This window comes from Pelodiscus sinensis, chromosome 2 (assembly GCF_052426305.1).
Source record: "Pelodiscus sinensis isolate ZL-2025 chromosome 2, ASM5242630v1, whole genome shotgun sequence".
Classification (NCBI taxonomy): domain Eukaryota; kingdom Metazoa; phylum Chordata; order Testudines; family Trionychidae; genus Pelodiscus; species Pelodiscus sinensis.
Window position 1 is genome coordinate 188,741,271 of NC_143053.1, and position 19,022 is coordinate 188,760,292.

The 19,022-nt window shown below is 44.2% G+C and overlaps 1 protein-coding gene across 1 annotated transcript in view; it reads right to left on the reverse strand.

The window, feature by feature from the left end:
- Nucleotides 1-19,022, reverse strand: part of ZCWPW2 (zinc finger CW-type and PWWP domain containing 2) — a 109,852-nt gene that overhangs the window by 19,367 nt on the left and 71,463 nt on the right. The window contains exons 6-8 of the mRNA XM_075921989.2: nt 14,740-14,801; nt 13,123-13,190; nt 11,095-11,216 (exon numbers count right to left, since the gene is read on the reverse strand). Coding sequence (XP_075778104.1) covers nt 11,095-11,216; nt 13,123-13,190; nt 14,740-14,801 — 252 coding nt within the window. The remainder of the gene's footprint in view (nt 1-11,094; nt 11,217-13,122; nt 13,191-14,739; nt 14,802-19,022) is intronic.

A 19,022-nucleotide genomic window follows, 5' to 3' on the forward strand; every position in this document is an offset into this window, starting at 1 on the left:
CTAAAATGGCCGCTGTTTTTGCCGACTCCGCACTTTTTCAGCAAAAAGCAGCAGTCTAGAGGGGGATCTGTCGAGAAAGAAAGCCTTTTTCAACAGATCCTTTAAACCTCCTTGCAGGAGGCATAAGGGATCTGATCTGGAAAGCTGGGGTGGGCAGTAAGGTAGCAAAATTTCCAGATAAAAAAAAGTTTAATCAGGACCAGAAGGGTATATGAAGAATTTCAGAGAGAACTAAATAAGACAGGTGAATGAGCAACACAATAGTAAATGAAATTCAATGCTGATATATGCAAAATAATGTATATCAGAGGGGAAATTTTAACATATTGATGCACCTTACAGGATTCCAAGTTAACTGAATCAAGTCAAGAAAATGTCACTGTAGACAGCTCAATGAAGATCTCTGTTCAACATGCATCTGTTGTCAATAAAGCTAACACAATGTTAAGATAAGGATCAGAATGGTGAATAACAAAGAATATTATAATGCCTTTATATAAATCTATGGTGAAGCTTTATACGTTTCAAGGGGATATTGCAGAATTAAAGGGAATGCAGAGAAGAGTAACAAAAATGATCCAGGCCTGTCAAGGACAGAGATTGGAAAAGCTGTGATTGTTTACTTTAGAAAGGAACAAATGATCAGAGGCATAATAAAAGCATGTAAAACAATAAGAATGCAGATCAGAAAGAGGAAGTTACTCACCTTAAGCGGTAACAATAGTTCTTTGAGACATGTGTCCCCATCAGAGCTCAGTTGTCTTCCTGGCACCACAGATTGGAGTTATCCCTAGCAGGAGCTGGCCGGGGCTCACATGTACACCAGGCGCCTCATGCTGTTCACACCTTTCTCTTTACACGTACGGCCCAGCTCACACCAGTTCTTTGCGTACGCCCAAGTATCTGGAAAATATGTAAAGAACAGAGACCACAAAAGAGGGGAGAAGGGTGGGTAATGGAGCACCCACGGAGACATACATCTCAAAGAACCACTGTTACTGAACAAGGTAACTTCCTCTTCTTTAAGTGATGTCCCCATGGGTGTTCCACTGTAGGTGACCTTATAGCAGCACTCGTGAACACAAGGGAGGCGGTTCTCAGAGTCACCATTTAATAACTGTTGATAACACTGTCGAGGCTACTGAGGTATCTTTAGTGAGGTGTTGAGAGATAGCATAATGCTTCATGAAGGTATGGTTTGAGGATCATGTGGATTCACATCAAATGTCCCAGAGGGGAATGGCCCACAGGAAAGCTGTGGAGGATGCAATGGCTCTTTTGGAATGTGCCCTGGGTGCACCAGGAAATGGCTTGTTTCAAATGGTATAGCATTGGGTAATACAATGTACTATGAGTCTCGATATGCATTGTGATAAAATCAGATCTGCCTTGTAGCGCTCCATTATGGAAACTAGTAATTATTGCGACTCACGAAAGAATCAGATTCTATCTATGTAAAATGAAAGTGCTCTACTATATGTCCAGGGTCTGAAGGATAGCTTCCTGTCAAGATGAGTGTGGCTTAGGATAAAAGGATGGAAGAAAGCAAAGTTACTCACCTTGGTGCAGTATCTGTCATTCTTCAAGATGGTGTCCCTGCGGGTGCTCCACCACGGGTGCTGGGCTTGCCCGGGCACCGCAGAACTGAGACTTTTCTAGAAACAGTACCCTGCTGGACCACGCATGCACCGTGGTGTCTCACAGCGTTCACGCTCTTTTCTCTGAGTGCACGGTCCAGCCCCCGCCAGTTCCTTGAGGCTGCCTCGGAGTCTGTAAGAGATAAGAAGAAACAGCAGACTCCGAAGCGGGGAGAAGGGTGGGTAGTGGAGCACCCACAGGGACACCATCTCGAAGAACGACAATTACTGCACCACGGTGAGTAACTTCACTTTCTTCTTCGAGGATGTCCCCGTGGGTGCTCCACCATGGGTGACAGAACAACAGTAGTCGCCAAGCCAGAAGTCCCTATTTATCCAATGTGGAGAGCACTGCTGCTGCCACCGCCGCATCAGAGTATCTCCCCTAGAGTAAAGCATAATGTTTGGCAAAGTGTCATATGAGGACCACGTGGCCGCTCTACATATGTCTTTCAGGGGAACCCCTTTGAGAAAAGCCATCGAAGTCACCATGGCCCTAGTGGAGTGAGCCCGAGGTCTGATTGGGAGTGGTATACGCTTCACATGTTCTGAATAAGATCCTGAATAGCATGGAACCTCTGCAGGGGTAGGTAGGCTCTGGCTATAATTGAGTCCAAGTGAGCTCCTATGAATTCGAGATCTTGAGTCGGGTGCAAAACGGACTTTTGTTCGTTGATGTGAAGTCCGAGTGTTTGAAAGGTTCGTTTGGTGACGCAAATCATATTGAGTACCTCGGAGGTGGTACAGCCCTTGAGGAGACAATCGCCCAGGTATGGAAAAATAACTACTCCTTGTCTTCGGAGATAGACCGCAACTTCTGCCAGGATTTTTGAGAATACCCTGGGAGCAGACGAGAGTCCAAAAGGCAGGACTTTGTATCGGTAATGGTCTATGCCGAAAACAAATGTAGAAACCTTCTGTGGGCAGGATGGATCAAAACATGAAAGTAAGCATCCTGGAGGTCGAGGGCCACAAACCACTTGTCGCGATCTAGCGCGGGAATTATGGCAGCTGATGTGATCTTCTTGAATCTTTGTTTTCATAGGAATCTGTTCAAACAATAGAGATCTAGTATTGGTCGCCAGCCTCCTGACTTTTTCTGAGTAAGAAAATAGTCGGAATAGAATCCCTTGCCCTTGAATTCTTTTGGAACTGGTTTTATTGCCCCTAGAGAGAGCAGGTGGTCGATTTCCAGGTGTAATAGGACCTCGTGAGGGATGGGGTAGGGGGGATGGTAGGAGGAATGGAGATGAAAGGGATAGCGTAGCCTGTTTAAACAATTTCCATCACCCATCTGTCTGTTGTAATTTCGGACCATTGGTGGAAAAAGGATTTCAAGTGTTGATGGAAGATTTGGGTGAGTTGGTCTTTGGTGCTGCCAAGAATCGCTTACGTGCCCCTGACCAAGGAATCAAACTTGCTGCTTGCCATTAGGTGCGGTCTGGGTGCAGTTGTTCACGTTGTGGCGGTGTTGAGGCCTTTGGCATGCACGTTGATGATCAAAACTCTTTTGTTGTTGATGTTGTTGCCACTAGTGATGAATGTGTGTGTAATCGTATCTCCAGTGGTATGGAGTATACCGTCGTCTTCTAAATAGAGGGGTGTACATACCTAATGAAGCTTTATAAGTTTCAAAGGGATATTGTAGAATTAAAGGGAATGCAGAGAAGAGTAACAAAAATGTTCCAGGCCTGTCAAGGACAGAGATTGGAAGAGTTGTGCGGGAGTCCTTTGAGGAATGTAAGACAGTGTCAGTCTTTTCAGCAAATAGCTTGTCTCTGTTGAAGGATAAATCCTTGACTTTATTCTGTAGCTCCTTAGGAACTCCTGCTGCTTGAAGGTAAGAAGCCCTGCGCATAACCACAGCAGTGGCTGTAGAATGGGCTGCCGTGTCCGCCATGTCCATAGCTATTTGGAGAGCTGTTCTAGCTGACGTGTAGCCCACTTGAACCACCGATTTTAAATGGGCTTCTTGGATTCCAGCAAATGGTCCATCAACAGGGTCAAGTATGAAAACAAGTCAAAGATATGGTTGGAAAAATGCGCTGTATAATTGGCAATTCGGAGCATTAATGTTGCCGATGTGTAAACCTTTCTACCCAGTAAGTCTAGCCTCTTAATTTCCCTGTCAGAGCCCAGTTGTTTGAATTGTGGGGCCTTAAACCTCTGTTGGGCTGCATCCACCACTATGGAATTGGGCTGGGGGTGAGTGAAGAGGAATTCCATCCTTTTTAGATACCCGCTTAAAGAGCTCTTGAAACTGCTGGAGGTCATCTGGTAGAGAGACGCCACCAGGGATGACTGCTTCATCTGGCAAAGAAGAGTCAATTGGAGAAACCTCTGATGGTTGGTCATCAAGGTGTGTCTGCTTCGGTTCCGATGGAAGCTGAGGTGGGGATGTAGTTTGCCCTGTAGGAGTGGGGGGCGGGGCTGGAGTTGGTGAATGCCTAGAAGAGCCATAATCACAGCAGGATCGTGCACAGGAGCAAGATCTATAATGGTACGAGTATCTGCTGCGAGAATCACGTAGGAAATGGTTGTCTCAGTAGTATAGCCTATCCAGCAGTGAGCATCTTTCAGGATAGTAGGATTGTGTGCACTGCCAGTGATGTATGTGCGGAGAATGGAGGAGAACGAGAGTGGTTGTAAGAAGCTCTGGAGGAAGCAGGAAAGATGGAGCGATGGGGATGGTAGTGTCTCTTGTGGTGAGGATACGAAGCCAGAAACGGAGATGGCAGTCTGTGAGGTGAACGTGGAGATCTGCGACGGCTACCGTGGTAAGATGGAGAGCATGGTGCTGGTGGAGAAGGAGATGGTGCCAGTGAGAAGACAAGGGAGCAGGAGCGGCTTCGATGTGGTGATGTCATGGGGGTTGGGCTTACGGTGCTGGCTGTAGATGAGCACAGTGCCGTGCTACCTGGTGCCATCCTTCCCCGTGCCGTTGACTCTGGTGCCGTCCGCTCTGGTGCCTCTCCTCCCAGTGCCGCGTGATGGTCTGGCGCCGCAACAGCTACCGGTGCCGACACTACCAGTGCCAACGATGCTCTCGGTGCCAGTCTGGTCATTGGTGCCGGAGGCTTGGGTGCAGGCCGAGCCAATGCAACCCTCGGTGCCGCGGACGGTACCGGCTGTGCGGTCTTTTTTGGTTTCGGCGCCACAGATATTTTAGGGCATGGTTTCACCGTGCCGGGCTTATCCCCATCACTGACTCTACCATGAGAGATGGCAGGTAGAGATCTTGTAGGGGAGAGCCTAGATCTTTTAGGTGAAGCCATGGTAGCTTTGAGGGCTGTTCCTCGGCAGCAGAGGCAGGTCATGGCAGTTGTAAGAGCATTCGGAGGTGCATCTCCCTGTCCCTTCTTGCCCTTGTGGTAAGTTTAGTGCAATGAGGGCACTTCTGGGAGACATGGAATTCTCCTAGGCATCTGATGCAGGAGGAGTGGCCGTCCGATGCAGGCATTGCCTCACAGCAGTTGTCGCACTTTTTTAAATCTGGCAACAATGGCATAGTGAATGCCCGAAGCGGTTTTACTTGCCGCTTATGCTGAGTTTATTCTTTATTTTGTTCTTCTCTCTCTTTTTTTTTAAACGAAAATCTAGTAACTGTTTAACTATATACAACAGGAAAGTGTAGGAGGAAGGGGTACAATAAGAACTCAACTGTATTGAACTACAAGTAATTAAACTCCTTTTTTTTAGATTAATGAAGGGGGTAATCAAACGATATAGGAAAGAGGATAAAGAACTATAACTACAGAACAGATAGTCTCACGACAAGGTGATACTGTGAAGAGCGCAGTTCCTTCCATCTGCAGCCCGAGGCGGTCGAGAGGAACTGGCAGGGGCCAGACCACACACTCAGGGAAAAGAGCACGAATGCCGCGAGACACCGCAGCGCATGCGCGGTCCGGCCGGGTACTGCTTCTAAAAAAGTCTCCGTTCTGCAGTGCTGGGGCAAGCCCAGCACCCACAGTGGAGCACCCACGGGGACATCCCCAAAGAAGAACTATCTGTTCACTGACACGGAAATCAGAGCAGTTTCATGGAACAGTACTGAATACGGATCGAATAATTTGTTATTACACCAGGACATGAATTTGTGCCATTTTTGAAAGTAGGTGGAGCATCTGGTGTGCTTTCTACTATGCATCAATACTTGTTTAACATGGTCCGAACAGAACATTTTGGATTCTAGGAACCAATGAGGAGCCAGGCTGCCAGGTGCAAAACATGGGGCTGAGAACGCAACAGAGTCCCTTGGTTCTGGCTCAGTAGATCATGACAATCACGGAGGGAATAGAGTGGCTAGGAAGACATCTGAGAGAGATAAGGAAACCACATCTGCCGAGCCCAGGAGGGGGCTGAATATTACTATCGCTCCATCTTTGTTGATCTTCTCAAGGATTCTTGGGATGAGAGGGGTTGGTGGGAACATATAGAGTAGAGGACCCCTATAGTTGAGGAGAAAGGTATCCCCCAGCAATCTGGGGCCAACTCCGGCCCAGGAGCAGTAGTATGGGCACTTGGCATTCTTGTGGGAGGCAAACAGATCTATTTGGGGAAAGCCCCAATGACAGGAGATAGATTGAAGCACTTGATGTAATTCCCACTTGTGATCTGGTGCAAAGTGCCTGCTCAATGCGTCCACTGTGGAATTGTTGATACCAGGTAGGTACAATGCAACCAAGATTACTTTGATGTGGATGTACCAATTCCATAAACATACTGCTTCAGTGCACAGAGAACAGGACCAGGCACTACCCTGACAATATAATGCATTGTTTTTATATTGTCGGTAAGTATCCTAACAGTGGAGTTGTAAAGGGTGTACAGAAGTGCTTGCATGTGTTAGCAACCACTCTCAATTCCAAAAGATTTATGTGGAGGGCTGTTTCTCCTGCAGACCATTGACCCTGAGCAAGACTATCCAAGTGAGCACCCCATCCAACAGGTGGGCATCTGTGGTGATCTGTACAATACGGCTGACTCAGTGGAATGGGACCCCCACTAGTAGATTGTATGGTTCAACCCACCAATTGAGGGAAGTGAACACATTGGGTGGGAGGGAGACATGTTTGTGGATATGGAGCCTGGAAGGGCCATATACAGATGCCAGCTAATGTTGGAGGCATAAAAAATGTAGTCATGCATAGTGTACTACGTATGTTGTTGCTGGCATAAGTTGGCCCAGGTAAGTATTGGCACTGAAGGTCGCATGGTAACATCTGCAAACAGATCGTATATAGTCTGGAACCTTTGCATCAGGAAGTAGGCCTGCAGCATAGTGGAGTCTAATCAGGCACCTTCAAGTCCAGAGACTATGTCAGCTGAAGAGTGAATCGAAGGAATCGTCTGTGAGCAGGATGGATCGTGACATGGAAATAGGCAACTTGTAGGTCAAGGGCTGCAAACCAGTCATCCCCCCCCTTAGTCCTGCACTGGGATGATCAGCTAGGTTAACCATTTTGAACCACTGACTGCAAAGGTATCAGTTGAGATTGTGAAGGTCAAGAATGGGTCTCCAACCACACGTCCTTCTCTGTGTGAGAAAGTAGTAAGAATAGAAGCCTTTGCCTCTGAACTCACCTGGTACCCTCTCTACTGCTCTGATGGAAAGGAGTCAGGGGACCTCCTCTTTTAATAGATCTTCATGAGAGGGGTCCCTGAAGAGGGATGGGATGGTTGGGCAAGATGGGGGAAACGATGTACATGGGATAGTGTAGCCATATGTGACAATCTTGACCAGCGTTCCAATGTAATGGTAGCACAATGGTGACAGAATGGTCTCAAGAAGTGGTGAAAAAGGATAACCTGTTCATGGTGTGAATGTGTAAGGGGGAGGTCTTGCATGCCCTCGACCAATGCCTCAAACCTGTTGTTTGTTTGCCTGTTGTTTAGTGGTGCAGTTGTTTTGCAGACATCTCCTCTGAGGCTGCTGTCTCACACAGAATTAGTCTAATCCTCCGTGAAGGCATCAAGAGTAAGAAAAGTTGCTGTGCCTCTGGTACGGTGGTATGGTGGTGTGTACACCCCTCATGTACGCAAGGTTGTTCTCAAAACTCTCCTTGTGTGGAGGACCTCATTGGTCTTTTCTGCAAACAATTTTTTTTGTCACATGGGAGGTCCTCTACTTTAGATTGCAGCTCTCATGGGACCCCAGCAGCTTGAAGCCAAGACGCTCTGTGCATCGTTATTGAGGTTGCACTGGAGTGTGCCGCTGTATCGGTGACATCCAGAGCCACTTGAAGAGAGGTTTGTGCAGTGGCATAGCCCTCTTGAAAAATAGACTTGGGAATAGGTCTTTTATTATGAGATAGGTGATCAATGAGTCCAGCAAGTTTGGAATAATTATCAAAATCATGATTCGCTACATGGGCCAAGCAATTTGCAATATGAAGTTCTAGAGTCGATGATGAACACATTTTCCGACCAAAGAGGTTCATACGCTTACTCTCTTCAGTAATTTAGACTTCTGTTGGGCTGTGTCCACCACCATGGAGTTTGATTGAGGGTGGTAAAATAAGAAGTCCATGCCTTTGGAAGGGACAAAGTATTTCTTGTCAGCCCATTTGTTGGTGATCAGGGCAGAAGCTGGGGCCTGCCAGATTTCCTCAGTGGCTTCCATAATGGTTTCATCAATGGGCAATGCAATTTTGGCCTGTAGGGAGGGTTGGAGGTTTTGAAGGAGACAATGTTGTTTCTCTTGTGCCTTGGTTAGGTGGACCTCCTGAGTAGCAGCCACTCTTTTAAACAAGTCCCAATACTGCTTAAGTTCATCCATAGGTGAAGTTTCACCTGGGATCACTGCCTCATCTGGGGACAAGGAGGACTGGTCAGTGGGCAAGGTATGAGGCTGTTGTTCCTCAGGCTTGGATATTTGTCCCTCCTCTAGATCAGCTTGTTAAGGGTGAGGAGAGGTACTCACATGAGGTGGTGAGATGGGTCGCCTGTCAACCAGTGTGGAAAAAACTGTAGACTGGTGTCTCAAGGCAGAGCGGTAACAGCATGGTGACCAGTGTCTGGGTAGGCCGGTGGATAATGGTACTGTGTCATCCAATGGGGTGGACGGTCATAAGAGCATCTACACTTGTAATGCTCATAGTATGAGCTAGTGGGAGAAGACTGTCTAGAAGAAAATACACTCCTACATTTCTCTTGTCTAGCTGTGGAATGCATTGTTTTGTAGTTGATGATTCTTAACAACAACAACATCTTACCAAGATGATTCTTACCAACAACCACAGGACATACCACACTAATACCAACCCTGGTACCTTCCCTTGCAACAAACCCCGCTGCCAGCTTTGTCCTCATATTCACTCTGCTGACACCATTATTGGGCCTAACCAAGTGAGTTTCAAGATCAAGAATACATATTCCTGCGCCTCCAGAAATATAATCTATGCTATCATGTGCCGTAAGTGTCCGTCTGCTATGTACATTGGACAAACGTCTCAGACACTTCGCCAAAGAATCAATGCCCACAAAACAGACATTAGACAGGATCACAAAGAAAAAACAGTTGCTTGTCATTTCAACCAGAAAGGACACAGTCTTAATGACCTGCTAACCTGCATCCTACTTCAGAAGACATTCAAATCTGTACTTGAAAGGGAATCCTCTGAACTGGCATTCATGCTAAAATTCGACACTCTCCGCACCGGAATTAACAAAGACCCCGGCTATCTTACACATTACAAAGATAGCTTCCCCAATTATCACCTCTAATACTATTAACTCACAGACATTTCCCCTTCCCCACCTCTAATATCATTAACTCACTGGCATTCACCTTCCTTCCCCCCCCCCACATCCCCCTTCTGTTCTGAAATGTGATTTGTCCTTTTCATGTGTGTTCATTTTTTTAAAATTGTATCCTTTGGTATATATGGTTGTGACTATTTTCTTCCATTATTTGATCTGAGGAAGTGGGTCTGGCCCACGAAAGCTCATCATCTAATAAACCATCTTGTTAGTCTTTAAAGTGCTACATAGTCCTGTATTTTGTTTTAGCCTACCTAGGTGCTTTAGTAAACACCACCAAGAGCTATTTGTACCTTTAGATGCCCAAATACCTTTGTAATCTGGCCCCTAATAGAGGGAACAGATTATCCCACATTGGATCACTACTGGATTCTTACACCTTCCTCTGAAGCACCTGGTCTAGGTCAAGATACTGGACCAGATAGACCTCTGGTCAACCCCTATATTCCTAAGAAATAGTTTCTAGTTGTGGGAAATTGGGGTACTCCATCTTCTATCTGCATCAGTATGGAGTTATTATCTTGATGGAAGGTTGGGGAGAGAGAAGTGCCTGGATACAACTAGTGAACTTAAAGTTATATATAGCTAATCAGTAAAATTCCCCCTGCTCAAGTCATGCAGCAGTTCTGCTGAGTCATTATAAACAGGAAAGAGGAAGTCGGAGGAGAGCAGCAACTCTGCTTTTGATATTTCTGAAGATGATGCTTTTTTTTTGTGTGCCTAGTTGCTCCTCTGCTGGTACAGTAGTGCTACAAAAGGATTCTAAGAGGAATAAGGGATCTTCCGGAAAAGGCTTTATTTTCCAAAAGATCCCGTCTAGACTGGCGCTTTTCTCCGGCAAAGCCCCAAGCCGGAAAAAAGCGGCAGCCATGTTCATGCAAATGCCGCGGGGGATATTTAAATCCCCCGTGGCATTTGCAATTCCGAAGTGTCTCATTAGCATCCCTTTTCCGGAAAAGGGTGCCAATGTAGACACAGCCTATAGGTGTTCCATCTTGCAGCCCTAGGCTGTAAGAAGGAACTGAAGGTCACTTCCTTATGATCGCTGATATGGAGCACTGGAGAGTGCAGAGATGACCCTGAAAGGCAATGCTATTTAACAAAAAATTGCACACACACACACAAATGTTGTGCATGTGCACCAGTAGTGGGATAAATGTGGACAATCATGCAAAGATGATCTGATACAGTGGTGGGTTTTTTTGCACTTATATAGAGGAGTTACCCTGGATCATGTGCAGGGAATGTGCAGATCTCTAAAGACCATTTCCTAGATAAATATACAAATGCAAAATTTGAAATATAGGCATATAAGTATTCTAAATGAGATCTACATTACATTACACACATACAGATATCTGCAGTATAATTAATAATGGGGATATAAGTGGATGCATCTCCCTGAGACTGGAATTTCAACCATGAATATTAATTTCCAATATCTTCTGTTCAAAGGTAGGATACAGTATAATGGTTTGCATTAAATATGCTCTTTTAACAATTTTATTGTATATCAGTATTATAACTAATTACATACATAGCATTCAAAAAGTGAGCAGTATACGTTATTTTCAGAAGCAGTTTATATAGTCATTAAACTATATTTAAGTTTTTCTTAAGCATTAGCATAAATTCCACTAAAAGTAAAAGTTTCCAGTAACTAGTTAGTAGCAACACCATGTATAATTCATACCTTTTCTCCTATATCTTTTCCCTCTGCATTTCCATATGACCCGCCAGCTGTTTTAAAAGGGTCTGCAACACACCTGAGAATTTGTTCTAGATCTTTTAATATAACTTCTGTCTCAGAGACAACTAATAAAACAACAAAATCAATAATTTAGCTAAAATGCACATGTATATTGATGCAATATTATTAATGAAATATTATTTATTAATCAGTCAATTAGAACAATGTGTGAGATACAGAAATTCTACCGGAAAAATCATTATTCCAAACATGGGTTTCATGTGGTAAATTCCATAAATTCCACTATCATTGAAACTAGTGTAAATCCAGAGTAAATTTGCTGGCTTCAAATGTGAGCATAATTCATCTTTTGGTCTTTAATTATTTGAAATCAACACAGGTGTAAAGAATAAGGAAAGAATATTAATACAGTTATTTTAATCAGGCAAAACTCTTGCAATTTGTACAGTACTGTTATACAAGATAGGGGTAGAAGCTTACCTAAAAAAATTAAAACAATTTCTTAAATTACTTTACAAAACATATTTCTTTAGCTTTTTGGATGGAACATCTAAAGTAGATACAAAATGCAACAGGATTCAAAACACCAACAGGGTCTGCTGATACAGAGCTCTTTGGAGACAGGTCTGAGGTGGCTGTTCTTCTCTTTCCTCCAGAAATAGAATGGTGGCAGTTGCAAGCACCTTTTTCTAGGGCAGCAGGAATATGAATACAAGAGGCCATATGACAACCACTGGGCCCTTTTGAAAATGCAACCAAAGACAATATACCAACTCAAGATCAGGATCCTTCTTTTGGCATGTCTATCCTGCTTCTACAGCGAGTGGCCTCAAATAAGCTCAAACCATTGTGTCCTATAATGGCCCATGCTCCTCTCTCCTACGTTAGGAAGCCCTTAAATTCTGAGAGTTCTGCATAGCCCACTTGATGCTTCAGAAGGATTCCTACCTCCCTGGATCTCAAAATGAGCCAGCGGACCACCTCATCAGATCTTTTCACAATCACAAGTGATCCATTCGCCTGGATGCAATAAACAATATCTTCAAACTATGGGAACTTCTTCAGATCAACTTGTTCATCAGGAAGTGCAACACAAAGTGCCTACAATTCTGCTCTTTCCTAAACCAGTCCAGGCTCACTGGCAGACATGTTCCTTCTTCAATGGAAAGATTGCCTCTTCGGATATGTCTACATAGCCAAGGGTATGTCTACACTACCCTCCTAGTTCGAACTAGGAGGGTAATGTAGGCATACCGCACTTGCAAATGAAGCCCGGGATTTGAATTTCCCGGGCTTCATTTGCATAAGCAGGGCGCCGCCATTTTTAAAACCCCGCTCGTTCGAACCCCGTGCAGCGCGGCTACACGGGGCACGAACTAGGTAGTTCGAACTAGGCTTCCTAGTTCGAACTACCGTTACTCCTCATTCCACGACAACTAGAGTATCTATCATGCCTTGTAAGTGGCACACTGTTTAAATCCTGGGGATTTCTGCATAGTAGGAGACACCCAGAGCAAAAAGAGTAATCTAACTAATTCGAACTAAATTACAATATTAAAGCTATAAAAATGTACAATGTATATTTTTTTTAAATCTGGCAAGTAATGAAAACTGAAGCTAAAGAGGAGCTCTGTCTCTTCACATGGATGGTAAGAAGGAAATAAGAGAGAGGAAGCAGCCAGCAACCCCTTTTATATCCTCAGGTTGGAGGACAAGGATGGCAGGGATGCATGTACTATACAGTACTACAGTTGGCAAAATTTCTGACTAGAGTGCACTGGGCACACATACCCCTACAGTGGAATATATATGTGCATTATGATTCTAAGGAGAGTTTAACATTGCAGCAATAGGTTGTCTTAGAGGTTTTTTTTGTTCTGTGTGTACATACATGTGGCTTGTATGCTACATATTGTTGTTCATGAAAGGCAATCTTTTCAACACAAAAGATAATCAATAGCCTTAATATATTACTATGCTAATTTGTATGTATGGATAGTTTATACGTACTTAGATTTTCCTTTGACAGGAAGTCATCTGAAACCATTGTTTCAAGAGAGCATCTTAGCATACTTTTCCTAGAAAAAGATTTTAGCATATTTAATACAAGTTACAAATGATGCATAACAAAAGCCCATTTTAAAATATAATATTTATTCCTACAACATTTTTCTAGGTTCTTTTTCATAAGAGGTAGTTGCCACATACTGATTTGTGGAAAATACCTTTCTAATTCATATCCTGACAGTAATATTTATTATAGCTACAATCCCATGTTTTTATTAAGAGTTTTGGTCCCAAGGTTTGGATAAGCAGTAAGAAGAAAAATGTTATAAGAAGCAATTTCTATTAAACCAAAATTTCTATTAGACCAAAAAGTCAAATTTAGACACAAAAAGAGCCAAATTTTCAAACTCTGACTCACAAAAATTTTCCAGGCTAAATTTAGATAATATAGATATCCAAGTACCTTCCCGCAAATCAGGTTACTGCAATATTTAAGTGACCTAATTGTGTGTCTATACAAATACACCACTTTTATTATTTGTATCTGCATAATTGCAGGAACAAAAATGAAAGCCTGCTGAAAATCTAGCCAATTATCACTAACAAATTATTTAGCAAGGTAAGTAGCAGTGAATTTGTGAAAGACAACTGAAATCATGCTTAGCAATATTTCTAAGCTCTGAAAAAATAGCATATATATTTCTTTCTTGATGGTCCTCCTGAATTCTCCACAAACATATTACCCTTGGTTTACATATCTCCCATCTGATGAAACCTTCTAGTTACAGAGGGCTAAATGCCTTCTTTTCATCAATGCTCTTGCATTGACTTGGTTCTTTTTACAAAAAACAGGACTATGTAGCACTTTAAAGACTAACAAGATGGTTCATTAGGTGATGAGCTTTCATGGGCCAGACCCACTTCCTCAAATCAAATAGTGGAAGAAAATTGTCACAACCATATATACCAAAGGATACAATTAAAAAAATGAACACATATGAAAAGGACAAATCAAATTTCAGAACAGAAGAGGGATTGGGGGGAGGTAAATGTCTGTGAGCTAATGATATTAGAGGTGATAATTGGGGAAGCTATCTTTGTAATGGGTAAGATAATTGATGTCTTTATTCAAACTTAGGTGTAAAGTGTCAAATTTAAGCATGAATGACAGTTCAGAGGATTCTCTTTCAAGTGTAGTCTTAAAAGGTCTTTGAAGCAGGATGCAGGTAATCGTTGAGACAATGTCCTTTCTGGTTGAAATGGCAAGAAACTGTTTTTTCTTTGTGATCCTGTCTAATATCTGTTTTGTGGGCATTGATTCTTCGGTGAAGTATCCGAGACGTTTGTCCAATGTACATAGCAGGCGGACACTTTCGGCAGATGATATCATAAATTATATTTCTGGATGAGCAGGAATATGTGTTCTTGATCTTACAACTCACTTGGTTAGGTCTTTTTAGTGAGATAAAGTGGATAATCCTTCTACTCCAGCACCCATATCCTCTGAAATGATAGAAGCAGTCTTTCATAATATCCTGATATACTAATCATGGTGCTACCACGCCTTTGGAAAGTAATTAATTACTCAGTAAAAACATTTTAAAAGAACCCAAATCTTACTTTCTATTTTGTCCAATTCCATTTCTATTTTTCCTGAAAACTTGATTTTTCTGAGCTTTTATCTGAGATACAAAAAAATAAGAAAACTTTGTAAGTAGTAATATGATTTTACATTTTAAATTAATTTGTTTATATATTAGTACATTCTCTAACTAAATGAACTTTTATAGGAAATTTAAACTTGTAAATACAAATATGAAAAATTACTTATCAAAACACTTTTAAAAATCAATTAAACAATTATAACAGCTCAAGTGATATTCTGTAGATCGCTTAGCTGGACTCAGACTTTTATTACTATACTTAATATTAGTGAGCTTCTTCTTTGACTTTTGTAGTTTGGTTTAATAAGACAGATATGTCACATGTTTTAGGCAAATATATATGTAACCCCAACAGACCCCAGTTTTCTACAGTCACAATCGAACCTAGGATCTCAGTGCATGAGCCTATACTGCATGAGCTAAACGTCAACTCTTAGCAGAGGCTGTAGAGCAGACTCATTATTCTCTCTTTAAGTGATTTCATAGCCACTAGACAGGACAGTAATCCACTCCCAGAAGATGTGAGTTACATATACACAATTTATTTTAAAAATGCCTTGTATTATGTACAGTGTATGTTTTATGTGTATGAATAAGGTGAAAAAACAATGCTAGATTAATCCATCCTAAAGTACTATTGAAAGAATAATTAAACTATCATCTCAAAAAAGATAATATATGTTCTTAATCAAGATTTTTTTTTAAATACCAGTAAATGATGATAAAAGAAAAGGGAAAATAACTAACTTTGTGCAATAACGGAGGCTCTTAAAGATAGCTGTCCCTGCAGGTGCTTCACCATAGGTCTTGAGGCACCACTGCACACCTTGTCAGAGATTTACAGTAGGAGTGCCCTCCAATGGGCTGCGCAGGCGACGAAGGTGACACACACGGTGCTGCTACCATGCATGCGTGTCCAACCATCCCTTCAGTTCCTTTTCTGCCCCGGAAGGACAACAATGAATCTGAAGCAGAAGGGAGGGAGGACGAGTGGTGAAGCACCCACAGGGAAAAGCATCTTGAAGAACCTCCGTTACTGCACAAAGTGAGTAACCTTCTCTTCTTTTTTGAGGAGTGTCCCTGTGCGTGCTCCACCTTAGGTGACTATATAGCAGTACCCATAATAGGAGGTGGGTGCTTTGGCTAAATGCTGTGTTGAGCTTTGGTGAGGACTGTGTGTCCGAATTTAGTGCACCCTTTCAGGTAAGCCTCCAGGGTATAATGTCTGACGAAGGTGTGTGCAGTATACCAGGTTGCAGCTCTGCAAATATCCATGAGATGAATACTGATGAGGTAGGCTGTAGAGGTTGCAATGGTCCTTGTGGAGTGTGCATGTAATTGGAGTGGTGGCTCCTGATTAAAGCTGGCATAAGCCAGGAGGATGCAGTCTACAATCCATCTGAAAAGTGTCTGCGTAGAGATTTGCATGCCCAAGGATCTTTCAGCAATGGAGACAAAAAGTCTATTAGATTTATGAATTGACCTTGTCCTTTCCAAATAGAAGGCAATAGCATGGCACACATCAAGCATGTGCCATTTAGGTTGCTTGGCAGTGGCAAGAGGCTTTGGACAGAAGACGGGTAACACCAGAGGTTCGTTGCAATGCCAGGAGGTAAGTATATTTGGTAAGAACTTCGGATGTGATCGCAGAACCACACTGTCCTTATGAAATACAGTGAAGGCTGGGTCAGCCATTAGAGCTCCAATTTCACTCACCCTTCTGGCTGACATAAGCATGACTAACAGAGCAACCTTCATTGAGAAGTACAAAATTGAACATGTAGCCATAGGCTCAAATGGCTAAGAGCTTGTAATACGAGGTTTAGGTCCCAGATTAGTACTGGTGTTCTAACAGGTGGGAAGGTGTTTTGAATGCCCTTTAAGAAGTGTTTAGGCGTGGGGTGGGCAAAGACCAATTTCTCTTTGATGGATTAGTGGAATGCAGTAATGGTTGTGAGGTGTACCTTTAATGAGCTGAACAAGAGACCTGTATGTTTTAGGTGTAAAGGATACTGTAATATATCACCCAGTGGAATCATAGATGGATCTGTTGATCTTTGGCTTGCCCAGAAAGAGAATCTTTGTCACCTTTATAGGTAGGATTTTCTTGTTGTAACTCTGTAAGGGTATGTCTACACTACAAAGTTAGTTCGAACTAACGGACATTAGTTCGAACTAACTTTAATAGGCGCTACACTAGCGCTCTGCTAGTTCGAATTTGAATCGAACTAGCGGAGCGCTTAGTTCGAACTAGGTAAACCTCATTTTATGAGGATTAAGCCTAGTTCGAACTAGCTAGTTTGAATTAAGGGGTGTGTAGCCCCTTAATTCGAACTAGTGGGAGGCTAGCCCTCCCCAGCTTTCCCTGGTGGCCACTCTGGCCAACACCAGGGAAACTCTATGCCCCCTTCCCGGCCCCGGACCCCTTAAAGGGGCACGGGCTGGCTACGGTGCCCGTGCCAGGTGCAAGCCTGCCAGCACCCAGCCAGCAGACCCTGCACCTGGCACGGATCGAGCCAGCCACCCGATGCCCCTCAGCCCACCCCCTCTTCCCGGGACCAGGCTGGCGGCTCCCGGGAGCTTGCCCGGGACCGCAAGAGGCGGGCACCCGCCTGGGCTAGTGCGGACATCGTGGACCTCGTCCACGATCTCCGCACTAGGCACAGGAAAGTGGCCGTCTAGGGCAGGAGAGCTGCCAGCCTGGACACCCAGGAGCAGGTGTGCATGAAAATCAAGGGGGTCCACTGAGACCCCCGACCCTGAGCCCTGAGCTTACAATGGCCGTCCTGGGTCAGACCAAAGGTCCATCTAGCCCAGTAGCCTGTCTGCCGACAGCGGCCAACCCTAGGGACCCTGGAGGGGATGGACCGAAGACAGTGACCAAACCATTTGTCTCGTGCCATCCCTCTCCAGCCTTCCACAAACTTTGGGCAGGGACACCACTCCTACCCCCTGGCTAATACCACACCATGGACCCAACCTCCATGACTTGATCTCACTTCCCTTTAAACTCTGTTCTAGTTGTAGCCTTCACAGCCTCCTGCAGCAAGGAGTTCCGCAGGTTAACTATTTGCTTTGTGAAGAAGAACAACTTTCTCTTACTAGTTTCAAGCCTGCTACCCATTCCTTTCCTTTGGTGTCCTCTAGTCCTTCTTTATGGGAACTCAGGAAGAACTTTTATGAATGCACCCTCTCCACCCAACCCCTGCTTTTAGAGACCTCTATCCTGTCCCCCCTCCGTCTCCTCTTTTCTAAGCTGAACAGTCCCAGTCTCTGTAGCCTTTCTTCATCTGGGACCTGTTCCCAACCCCTGATCATTTTAGTTGCCCTCCCCTCTCCCAGCCTTTCTCTTCCCCTCTCCCACCTCCTTTTCCCAGTCTCCCCCAGTTTTGTTCAATAAAGACAGAGTCAATGTTGGAAGAAACGTTATCTTTATTTTGTACATCAATAAGAAGGGTGGCTAGGGAAGGGTAAGTGGAAGGAGGTGAGGGAGGAATCGGGTACGAGCCCCCGATGGGGAGGACTGGGCTGGCTCTGCGGGCTTCTGGGGGTGGAAGCTCTCCTGCAGCCCCCCGATTGCCCCCTCTCCCCAGATGGCAGCCTGCGGCAAGTGCAGCCGGGCTGATGGCCGAGTGGTGTGATGTGCCCAGTGTGGGTACTCCGGGCACTCCAAGCCAGAACTTCTTTGCAAGCGGGACACCCCTTAGAACTGTGTGTCCGGGGTGGGGGTTGGGACCCTTTAAGCGCAGCCCTCGGCTAGCCTGAGACAGCATCTCCACGCTCTAAGTCCTCCTCTGATGCCCTGCCGGCACTGCTTCCGGCCATCCTTAAGCCCTGTTCAGAGTCCACTCAATGTGGACTTGCTAGTTCGAATTAGCAAAACGCTAATTCGAACTAGTTTTTAGTTCTAGACGCGTTAGTTTGAATTAACGTTGTAGTGTAGACGTACCCTAAGGGTATGTCTACACTACCCTCCTAGTTCGAACTAGGAGGGTAATGTAGGCATACCGCAATTGCAAATGAAGCCCGGGATTTGAATTTCCCGGGCTTCATTTGCATAAGCGGGGAGCTGCCATTTTTAAATCCCCGCTGGTTCGAACCCCGTGTAGCGCGGCTACACGGGCCTCGAACTAGGTAGTTCGGACTAGGATTCCTATTCCGAACTACCGGTACACCTCGTGGGTACCGGTAGTTCGGAATAGGAACCTAGTCCGAACTACCTAGTTCGAGTCCCGTGTA